The 12369-nt window shown below is 41.2% G+C and overlaps 1 protein-coding gene across 1 annotated transcript in view; it reads right to left on the bottom strand.

Annotated features, from left to right (window-relative positions):
• The window catches only part of LOC124545303, an 88567-nt gene that overhangs the window by 64948 nt on the left and 11250 nt on the right, over positions 1-12369 (bottom strand). The window contains exon 2 of the mRNA XM_047124199.1: positions 3178-3443. Coding sequence (XP_046980155.1) covers positions 3178-3443 — 266 coding nt within the window. The remainder of the gene's footprint in view (positions 1-3177; positions 3444-12369) is intronic.

Raw genomic sequence — 12369 nt, 5'->3', positions numbered from 1 at the left:
ATCTGAGGGGGATTACATTGAAGGGGACAACACGAATACTGATGAATAAATAAATATTTTTTCATAAAAATATAAAGTCACCTTACTTTCTGAACACACCTTGTATCCTTGACATGGTGATGAGTGAAATGCTCTGTCCCTGTATGACCCCAGAGATGGAGTGTCTCAATGTGTCAGCCACTAATACTGTAGCCACAAATACACTCCTGGAAATGGAAAAAAGAACACATTGACACCACTGTGTCAGACCCACCATACTTGCTCCGGACACTGTGAGAGGGCTGTACAAGCAATGATCACACGCACGGCACAGCGGACACACCAGGAACTGCGGTGTTGGCCGTCGAATGGCGCTAGCTGCGCAGCATTTGTGCACTGCCGCCGTCAGTGTCAGCCAGTTTGCAGTGGCATATGGAGCTCCATCGCAGTCTTTAACACTGGTAGCATGCCGCGACAGCGTGGACGTGAACCGTATGTGCAGTTGACGGACTTTGAGCGAGGGCGTATAGTGGGCATGCGGGAGGCCGGGTGGACGTACCGCCGAATTGCTCAACACGTGGGGCGTGAGGTCTCCACAGTACATCGATGTTGTCGCCAGTGGTCGGCGGAAGGTGCACGTCCCCGTCGACCTGGGACCGGACCGCAGCGACGCACGGATGCACGCCAAGACCGTAGGATCCTACGCAGTGCCGTAGGGGACCGCACCGCCACTTCCCAGCAAATTAGGGACACTGTTGCTCCTGGGGTATCGGCGAGGACCATTGGCAACCGTCTCCATGAAGCTGGGCTACAGTCCCGCACACCGTTAGGCCATCTTCCGCTCACGCCCCAACATCGTGCAGCCCGCCTCCAGTGGTGTCGCGACAGGCGTGAATGGAGGGACGAATGGAGACGTGTCGTCTTCAGCGATGAGAGTCACTTCTGCCTTGGTGCCAATGATGGTCGTATGCGTGTTTGGCGCCGTGCAGGTGAGCGCCACAATCAGGACTGCATACGACCGAGGCACACAGGGCCAACACCCGGCATCATGGTGTGGGGAGCGATCTCCTACACTGGCCGTACACCACTGGTGATCGTCGAGGGGACACTGAATAGTGCACGGTACATCCAAACCGTCATCGAACCCATCGTTCTACCATTCCTAGACCGGCAAGGGAACTTGCTGTTCCAACAGGACAATGCACGTCCGCATGTATCCCGTGCCACCCAACGTGCTCTAGAAGGTGTAAGTCAACTACCCTGGCCAGCAAGATCTCCGGATCTGTCCCCCATTGAGCATGTTTGGGACTGGATGAAGCATCGTCTCACGCGGTCTGCACGTCCAGCACGAACACTGGTCCAAGTGAGGCGCCAGGTGGAAATGGCATGGCAAGCCGTTCCACAGGACTACATCCAGCATCTCTATGATCGTCTCCATGGGAGAATAGCAGCCTGCATTGCTGCGAAAGGTGGATATACACTGTACTAGTGCCGACATTGTGCATGCTCTGTTGCCTGTGTCTATGTGCCTGTGGTTCTGTCAGTGTGATCATGTGATGTATCTGACCCCAGGAATGTGTCAATAAAGTTTCCCCTTCCTGGGACAATGAATTCACGGTGTTCTTATTTCAATTTCCAGGAGTGTATATGTGTGTCTGACAAAATTCCATTCACAATGCTGACCAGGACCTCTCTCTCTCTCTCTCTCTCTTTCTCTCTCTCTCTCTCTCTCCCGCCACAAAAATGTCCTATTCTTCTTCTTCAATACATAGCCATCTCTAATTCAATTCCTAACAATTGTACATCCTTTGGTGGATACACAGACCTTTAAGTCACCAGTGTGAAACTGTGAGTGTTCAGGTCTACAGATATGACTTCCTTTATTCTTACACATGTCCTCACCCTGTTACCAAAGGTGATGATTTTTTCATACAATGTGAAAATGCTTGACTACACAGGTTCATCATGAATACAAATATTTCCAATAGCAAAAAATTGAACTCACTGAGTGGCTCATCTCTTGTCCTGAATCCTGCAGAGCATGTATTGGGAGGCACACTCCTCTCACAGCCCTTCTCTCAAGAACATGGTTGCACTGAGAGCTGTTTGCAGGAAGAATGGCATTCGCTTCTTAGGGAGTTCATAGAAATCATAATTAACAACATGTCACATCACTCTACAATTTTGTATTGCTATGTTGGTCTGTGAAATGTCTGACAAAGGAAAGTTCAGCGTGAAATAACAGTATATAACTGATCTCGTCAATTTTTTTTAAACAGCAGGTCAACCTGAAGTTTGCAATGAATGGATAAAATTAAACTTCACCTAAAGTTTATAATTGGGGATTTAGCTGAAAATGCCAGACAGAAAGACTTTGAACAACAGACATCTTATTATGAATTGCCAAAGCCACTTATATTTCAATATCTGCCTCCAAAAAGCCATTTAGTCTATCTATTTCCTACCTGACTGCATTTCTAATGCTCCATTAATTGCTCAGATGTGTTTCATTTACTGTATATGTTGGTACCCCTCTCTCTCCCTTGACTATTTCTTTTATTATGAAAGACCCTGAATGAATGAGTCTTCTCTTTATAATTTCCAGCATGCTTCTGCAGCCTACCTGATTTCAATTATGTAACCATCTCACAACATTACATTCTAAAGAGTATTGTGATTTCTTTTTTGTCTCTTGACTGATAGCTGCTGCTACCCATTCTCCACCATCTGAATGTAATTAATTTTAAGAGCCTGGTTTTTATAATGAAGTCAATGGCCTTGCCGCAGTGGTACCACCGGTTCCCATTCGATCACCAAAGCTAAGCACTGTTGGGATGGGCTAGCCCTCGGATGGGTGACCATTTGGTCTGCTGAGCACTGTTGGCAAGCGAGATGCATTGAGCAGGCAAACTCAGGAGCTACTTTATTGAGAAGCAGCAGCTCCGGTCTTGTAAACTGACATACGGCCAGGAGTGCGGTGTGCTGATGACATGCCCCTCCAAATCTGAATCCAGAGCACCTGTGGGCTGAGGATGACATGGTGGGCGATTGGTTCTGTTGGGCCTTCATGGCCTGTTTGGGCAGAGTTCAGTTTTTAGTTCTTATAATGTATCTGCAAATGTCTTCCAGACTACTGTGTATCAAATTTGTAACAAGAATTGTGGTGTTATGACAACAAGTGTGGTAGAACAAACATACCTGCCTCAGTATTACCCTCAGATACCCAGGTGTCAGCCCTGAGGGCACATCAGTGGGTGGGTACTCAAGTCGGTGTTTAACGGGTGGTATTTCTCCATCTGCCATTGCACGGAAATAAGCAGTTGACCATTTGAGTAGATCATATGGCTGTGTGCGGATAGCTGCCTTGCAGTACTGACGCAGAATATAAGGAAAGGTTGGTGGGATGTGAATCTGTTCAGAGCAGTACATCTGCTCAACCAGATCCCTTGGTGGAGGTATGTCCCCTGCGAGAGAGAATGTCAGAATAAGTTACCAGTGTAATTACAGATCCACTGTCATAAAAGACACATCACAAGCAATGTTGAATAACTCAGTCTAAAACAAAAATTCAAACATTACAACTGATATTATGCTATAAATACAGTTTATAAGGTAACACATGTTCTCTATTCAATTCAATGCTTCTTGTACAGGTTTCCATTTTGAATAAATCTCAATGTTAATTACAATGACACACATACATATAAATACAGATATATTTTAATTCTGTTTGTAACAGCAAACAAGTTCACAGTTATAAGTGGAAGTACAATGATGTAACAAAAATCATGGGTGAGTGATATGAACATATACAGATAGCAGTAGTATTGCATACACTGGGTATAGAAGGGCAGTGCATTGATGGAGCTGTCATTTGTATTCAAGTGATACACATGGAAAGGTTTCCGACAAGATTATGACCGCTCAATGAGAATTAACAGAATTGGAACACGTAATGGTAGTTGGCACTAGACGCATGGGACATTTTATTTTGGAAATAATTAGGGAATTCAATATGCTGAGATCCACAGAGGCAAGAGTGTGCCATGAATACCAAATTTCAGGCATTGCTTCTCACCAAGGACAATGCTGTGACCAACAGCTTTTACCTAATGACCGAGAGCAGCAGTGTTTGCATAGGGTTGTTAACACTACCAGACAAGCAACACTGCAGAAATAACCACAGAAATCAATGTGGGGTGTATGACAAATGTTTGTTTGGACAATGCAATGAAATTTGACCTCATGGGCCATGGCAGAAGATGACCATGAAAGTACCTTTGTTAACAACACAACATTGCCTATAGTGCCTCTCCTGGGCTCGTAACCATATTGGTTGGACCCTAAATGACTGGAAAACTGTGGCCTGGTCAGGTGAGTCTCAATTTCAATTGGTAAGAGCTGATGGTAGGGTTTGAGTGTGATGCGGACCCCACAAAGCCATGGACCCAAGTTGTCAACAAGGCACTGTGTGAAAGCTGGAGATGGCTCCATAATGGTGCAGGCTGTGTTTATGTGGAATAGACTGGGCCCTTTGGTCCAACTGAATGAATCACTGACTGGAAATCATTACTTTTGGATAATGGAGACCATTTTCAGCCATTCATGGACTTTATGTTCCCAAACAATGACATGATTTTTATGGATGATAATCTGCCATGTCACCAGGTCACAATTGTTTGCAACTTATTTGAAGAACATCCTGGTCAATTCAAGTGAATTATTTGGCCACCCAGATCACCCAACATGAATCCCATCAAACATTTATGGGGCATAATTGAGAGGTCAGTTTGTGCACAAAATCCTGCACTAGCAACATTTTTGCAATTATGGATGGCTATAGAGGCAGCATGGCTCAATACTTCTGCAGAGGACTTCTAATGAATTGTTGAGTCCATGACACATTGAGTTGCTGCAATACACTGGGCAAAAGGAGGTCCAACATGATATCAGGAGGTATCTTATGACTTTTGTCACCTCAGTGTAAGGAAGATTAAGAGCTGATCACCCATCATTGACAAGGTCATTACAGATCAAACTCAGATTTGGACTGGGGAATGGTGGGGAAGAAAACCACTTGTGTTCTTTTCAAAAGAACCATCCCAGTAGTTGCCTGAGGCAATTTAGAAAAACCATGAAAAATCTGAATCTACATGGCAAATGGGAATTTGAACCACCATCCCGCCCCCAAATGTGGGTCCAGTGTGCTAACAATTGTGTCACCTTACCTTAGTCCTGTCTTGGAGAAATCAACACAGAGACCATCACAGCCTGCAGCTGTCCCTTTTTTAATACTGTTTATCATGAATCTTATTTAATAAGAAAGTATATGTGTAACCCTGGAAACTTCAAATAAGACAGGCAGTGTCAGTTTCTCTTCTGTTTTTATGGTATAGGTTGCTGTAATAGGTTTTCAAGTTTCAAGACAAACTTATGTCTGAAGTATAATTTGCAATGTAATGATAAATGAAATGTCTTGTTGGTTGTCTCATGGCTCTTGAATGGTCTTGTATATGATAACTGTCCAAAATATGACCAATAGAAAGCTATCTGGCATACGGTAAAATGTGTTTCAGTTGTATAACACCTCAAGAGTAATCATTACCATCAACCATCTCTGTTTTGAAATGACAAGGCCTTTTCAAATCATGCACTGAAGCACAATTTCAGCACTTGTCTGCAGCTACTGCAATCTTGGGCTCATCTCTGCCAATTGAGCCTAGAGACTTTCTGGGCGTCCAGTTGGTCTGGTGACCTTCCCCTACGTCTTCTTCTGTTTCTTGGACTCCTCTGTAATGTCAGGATTGTGCATCCCTCATCCTTGCTTCTGGCAATATAGCCAGTCCACTGCCATTTTGATGAAGCTGCCTTTCCAGAATGTCATTAATATTCGGATCAGGTCACATGTTATGCTAACATTTTTACTTATTTAGATTTTTGTGAAGATCAACCTGGAATATACCATAGTTTTTTTTGGGTCTTCTGTACTTGCCTTTGTTGGATATATCCAGTTTCCAGGACTTGGAGCCACAGGTCAGTACTTGCAGACACTGTAATTGTGGACTACTTTCTTCATTTTTACTTGCATCTTTAACATGAAGAAACTTCAAACTAGGATGGCAGATATTCAGATATGGAGACAAGGTCTTACATCATCCTTCATATTTATGAGCAGGTCCAAATAGATATGTTCAGTGACATTGTTCAGAGGCCTGTTTTGAATACATATATTTTCTGCTTTGATCCATTTGTTGACATAATTTTAGTTTCAGAAATTTGTGATTAAAGGGTGTTTTTAGCCAAATAGTACACTGTCACCTGAGAATATCAATTTCTTACGCCTTTTCCCATTAATTTGTAATCCGTTATTTCCACAATTTGTTTTTGACATCGTGCTTTCCGAGACAAATGGGAATAACTTACATGGAATGGAATCACGTTGTTTGGCACCCCTTTCTATTGGAAAATCTTTGGTCTGTTCTCCAATAGTTCTGAAGTTTGAGTATGTGGGGTGGGTGTAAACACTTGTATATAAGTAGGTTCTACATCTACATCTACATCTACTACCATACTCTGCAAGCCACCTGATGGTGTGTGGCGGAGGGTACCCTGAGTACCTCTATCGGTTCTCCCTTCTATTCCAGTCTCGTATTGTTCGTGGAAAGAAGGATTGTCGGTATGCCTCTGTGTGGGCTCTAATCTCTCTGATTTTATACTCATGGTCTCTTCGCGAGACATACGTAGGAGGGAGCAATATACTGCTTGACTCTTTGGTGAAGGTATGTTCTCAAAACTTTAACAAAAGCCCATACCGAGCTACTGAGCGTCTCTCCTGCAGAGTCTTCCACTGGAGTTTATCTATCATCTCGATAACGCTTTCGCGATTACTAAATGATCCTGTAACGAAGTGCGCTGCTCTCCGTTGGATCTTCTCTATCTCTTCTATCAACCCTATCTGGTACGGATCCCACACTGCTGAGCAGTATTCAAGCAGTGGGCGAACAAGCGTACTGTAACCTACTTCCTTTGTTTTTGGATTGCATTTCCTTAGGATTCTTCCAATGACTCTCAGTCTGGCATCTGCTTCACCGACGATCAACTTTATATGATCATTCCATTTTAAATCACTCCTAATGCGTACTCCCAGATAATTTATGGAATTAACTGCTTCCAGTTGCTGACCTGCTATTTTGTAGCTAAAAATGATAAGGGATCTATCTTTCTATGTATTCACAGCACATTACACTTGTCTACATTGAGATTCAATTGCCATTCCCTGCACCATGCGTCAATTCACTGCAGATCCTCCTGCATTTCAGTACAATTTTCCATTGTTACAACTTCTCAATACACCACAGCATCATCTGCAAAAAGCCTCAGTGGACTTCCGATGTCATCCACAAGGTCATTTATGTATATTGTGAATAGCAACGGTCCTACGACACTCCCCTGCGGCACACCTGAAATCACTCTTACTTCAGAAGACTTCTCTCCATTGAGAATGACATGCTGCGTTCTGTTATCTAGGAACTCTTCAATCCAATCACACAATTGGTCTGATAGTCCATATGCTCTTACTTTGTTCATTAAACGACAGTGGGGAACTGTATCGAACGCCTTGCGGAAGTCAAGAAACACGGCATTTACCTGTGAACCCGTGTCCATGGCCCTCTGAGTCTCGTGGACGAATAGCGCGAGCTGGGTTTCACACGACCGTCTTTTTCGAAACCCATGCTGATTCCTACAGAGTAGATTTCTAGTCTCCAGAAAAATCATTATACTCGAACATAATACGTGTTCCAAAATTCTACAACTGATCGACGTTAGAGATATAGGTCTATAGTTCTGCACATCTGTTCGACGTCCCTTCTTGAAAACGGGGATGACCTGTGCCCTTTTCCAATCCTTTGGAACACTATGCTCTTCTAGAGACCTACGGTACACCACTGTTCCAGGAAGGTTTGCATGATCACTGTGTGACTGACTTGAATGACTTTTTAACATAGACAAAAGCTTCACAGAGAGGCAACTAGTATTCATTAATATTACTGATGCTCTCACAGAAGACTAAAAGATGGTCTAGTGTTCTAAAGCCATTGTGGAACAGTCTTCCAACAGGCTGGACTGAATCACTGCTGAAACTAATAAGGTTCAGGAGAATTCAAAAGAATATTTTATACAACACAAGAGAATACTGATAGGATAACAGTTTCTGGTATTATGGGAACTTTGTCTTTCAAATAGTGGGATGATCATAGATGTACTCCATGATTTAAGAACAGAACCCCTATGACGGTAGCGACAATTAGTGCCAACTGCCTTATGGTTTTCTCAACAATGATACCTGGAATGCAGAAAGATTAGGGTTTAACACTAGAACTGCAGAAATAATAGCATCCCTAAAACACACAAACAACTTGTGGAAATGCAGCTGAGTGAGGAATTGCAGTTGAGTGACTTTTTGACAGCCATTGATATTTTCACAGATGCATACCCTGTAATTTTCAAGACATAAATGCAAGAGAGTGCTGTGCATGAAAATTTAAAACCTCAGCATGTAGAGCATACATCAAAAGCCAACACACACTATAAACACTAGCACCACAACACAACTCAAGATGACCAAACCAAAGTCAGAAGTTATCAATAGTCCAAAAGAACACACACACCAAAGTACATTTTCGGGAATCAACAAAATGCCATGAGTAATGAGAATAATGGGCAAGGGGCACTTTATTAGAAGTGTGTGGATAACTGAGAATCTGGATCTCATGGTAGGCATGCTAGAGTAGTCCATGCAGTTGCAATGTCCACTGCATTCAGTTGGCTTAGTGGAGAGAGCAAGTGCCTAGTTAACAGGAGACCTAGGTTCAAACCCGATTCAGCACAAATTTTCAACTTCATTCAATGCCCACTCGCAGCCGAAGTCTTTAATTCTTTTGTGTCATAATTCATAATGGCTGCTGGATCAAACAAGTGTCTGTTTTTTCAGACATATCCAAAAGAACAGACACCATGTATATTTTGGGTAGTCTGTGCAGTTGCAATGTCCACTGTGTCCAGATAGCTTAGTGGTAAGACCAACTGTCTACTAAGCAGGAGCTTGGGTTCAAATCCTGGTCTAGCACAAATTTTCAACTTTCTCCATTGCTTTCATCCAATGCCTACTCACAACCAAAGTCTATAATTTGTTTGCATCTGAATTCATAATGACTGCTGGATCAAATTGGCGTCTGTTCGTTTGGACATGTCCAAAAGAATGGAAATCGTATATATTGCAAATACTTCTTCACTGACACATTAATTCCCTCTACCACATGATCAACCATCTCCTTTCTATCCCCATGTCCCAAGAAGACTTTCAACAGGAACTTAATATAATAAAAACAATAGCCACAAATAATAAATTTGACCCCAACATCATTTACAAAATTCTAAGTAAAAAGATGAAGAAGTGAACCAGGTCTCTACTATCCCCAACAAACAACACAGACAAACTGGAAAAGAAATGCTGCAGATTACCTTTTACAGGGAAAATGTCAAACAGGTTAAGTAACAATTTGAAGGGAAAGAGTTCCTCTGTGTTTTCCCATGACCCTCAGCAAATATATAGTTGCTTGTTCAATGCAAAAGACAAACAACCAGCCATCACAAAAAGTGGCATTTATAAAATATGCCAAGAGTGTCAGTCTTGCTACATAGGACAGACTGGGAGGTCAATCCGCACCAGGCTTAAGGAATATCATAGAAGCTGGAGACTGAATAAGCCTCATTCAGCCTTTGCAAAAAATTGCCTTAACAAAAACCATAAATACATAATAGATTTACAAGTCTTACACACAGAGGAAAAGGGGGAAAAACTCAGCCAGTTAGAAATTCTAGAAATTAAAAAAAAGTGTATATTCCCACTCATATTATTAAATGAGCAAACCCAATTCAATTACTCACCTCTTTGAGATGATATCACAACTCCTAGATAGAAGTGAAGCTTTGGGCCTCAGTCCATCAGTAGATAAAAAGGTTACAGCCGGATGCATAACTTTATTCTTAGGTAAGTTTAGTCATGTTAGTGCAACTGCTAAATTTTGTAATTCCATACTAATTTGTCAAAAAAAATGGTTATTGAAGCAATTTTACATTAAGTCAAGGATCAATACATTAAGAAGTTGAGAGGTTTATCTTTGCCTTAACATCATGTTTATCTTTGCTTTATCATTTTTGGAATCATAATGTACTTGAAAACTGGCTTATAGCCTGAAACCTAGGTTGTGCAGTAACCATAATAAAATTTGTGAAACAAGACAAAAAAGTGTGTTTGTTTAGTTAATTCTGTCTTTTATTTAGAAATGGCTCCATGAGGTGAAGAATGGCATACCCTCCCAATGTTTGGTTGTTTGGTCAAATATCCTCCTTACCAAGGTACACAAAGGTATTGCAGCAAATGTACTTTGATGCCACGTGTACAGCCATCTGGAAACTGAGTCCAAATTTTTCACATTGGTTTGGCATCAACTGGGTACCTTGCTCCTTGCTTTGCTGGGAAGTAACTGCCCATCAACTGTAACATTTTCACCAGAGTGGTAAAAGTGGAGACAGTTTTCCACAAACTTAATCCATATTTCATAAATAAGAGGGAACTTCTCAGCAACGATGTGTTGAACTTGGAATGACTTCTCATCGGAGAGGATGAATTTGATGAGTTCATGGAATATCTCTCTTATCGTTTTATCCTGATTAAATTAGGCCCCCAACAATGTGACCAAATGCCATCCTGGGAAACACGTTTAGCACAGGAAGTGCCTCTGGTGAACATGAAAGCAATCGTTACCCCAAATTTCTCCAAATTGGAGGGCACTGATGACAGAATCATCCACTAGGTACCATGCATATGCAGTGGACTATACCCTCTCCTTCAGGACATCCACAGCTGCTTTTCTTCCAGGCAACAACATGTTACCAACCTTCCATTCAGTTCAGTCTCTAGTGGCCGCCTTCACAATTGGCTCAGTCAACTTCTGAGACCATTGTGAAGACAACTGAAATGCAGAGACATCTAGTAGCAGAAACTTCAACTCAGCCTTACTATCTTAGTTGCCTCTGGCAGAACTGTGAATTGTGATTTATTCATCTCATAACATACATATGCTAATCATTTGATTAGAGTACAGGAGACATGTCAAAACACAATTAACACAAATGTTAGCAATCATCCATTCAGTTCAGTCTCTAGCAGCCACCTTCACTGTTATCTCCTCAACTTCTGAAACCAGTGAGAAGATAACTGAAATGGAGAGAAATCTGTTTAGAGAAACTCTGACTTGGGATTACTAGTTTAATTGCCTCTGGCAGAACTGTGAATTGTGATTTATTCATCTCATAACATACATGTGCTAATCATTTGATTGGGTACAGTAGATATGTCAAAATATAATTAATGCAATTTCACCAATATAAAGCTATAGTTAATAAGATGGAGCTGTATTTAAATATTAATGCAAATATTTTGTGGAAAGATACCTTTACACATTCAAATAACAAGACAATTTGTAAATTACATTCTGCTCAAATATTCAGTTCATTGTTCATGAAATCTTCAACAGAGCAGCAGCAGCGCTGAAGCAGAGCACCATGTAGCTTTTTTTTTTAGTGAACCTAGATTCATACTCAAAATGTTCTTGGCCTGTAATTTGTTATAAATTTACATTCCCATATACTGGGGAGTCTGAGCATATAAGTTTAAGTAATGAGCAGGGAGTATTCAATTTTCTTTATTTCTTGTATGATAAGTGTGACCAAAGCAGTTCTCCTTGCATAATTCTAAAGTGGTACACAAAAAATGATATCATAGATATACAGGGAGGATACTGTTGTTAATAATTTCATGTTTTTAAACAATGGGTGGCATGACTTCCTTGGATGCACAGCACATACATATTTCTAATGATTCTCTTATGTAATTTCAGTACGTGCATTAAGTTAAATAATACTGTGTACGTTATGAAGACTGGAAGTAGCTATGGTATGCAATTTTCCTCATGTCCATGTCAGTGGCAGTTGCCAATATTTGCACTGCAAATACAGAGCTACATAGATTGTTTGCTAGATATTCCACGTTTGATCCAATTTAAAATCTTGTCTAGGTTGAATCCTAAAAATTTAACAGAAACCGCTTCTTCTAGATTTTGATTTTTATGGTTTATTTTAGTTTGCTTCTAAAACTCACAAGGCATTTTCTGATTCAGAATTTGAGTTAGGTGGAATATTCAAAGCATCGTAATGAGTAATACCACACAGGTGTGACATGAATGAAAAACTTCTTACAGTAAAAACATACATAAAAAAATAATGTTATCTAAATGATGAAAAACAATAGCAACACACAACACAAAA

The sequence above is a fragment of the Schistocerca americana genome, chromosome 8 (genome assembly GCF_021461395.2).
Source record: "Schistocerca americana isolate TAMUIC-IGC-003095 chromosome 8, iqSchAmer2.1, whole genome shotgun sequence".
Taxonomy (NCBI): domain Eukaryota; kingdom Metazoa; phylum Arthropoda; class Insecta; order Orthoptera; family Acrididae; genus Schistocerca; species Schistocerca americana.
This window is presented reverse-complemented; position numbering and strand designations above follow the sequence as displayed.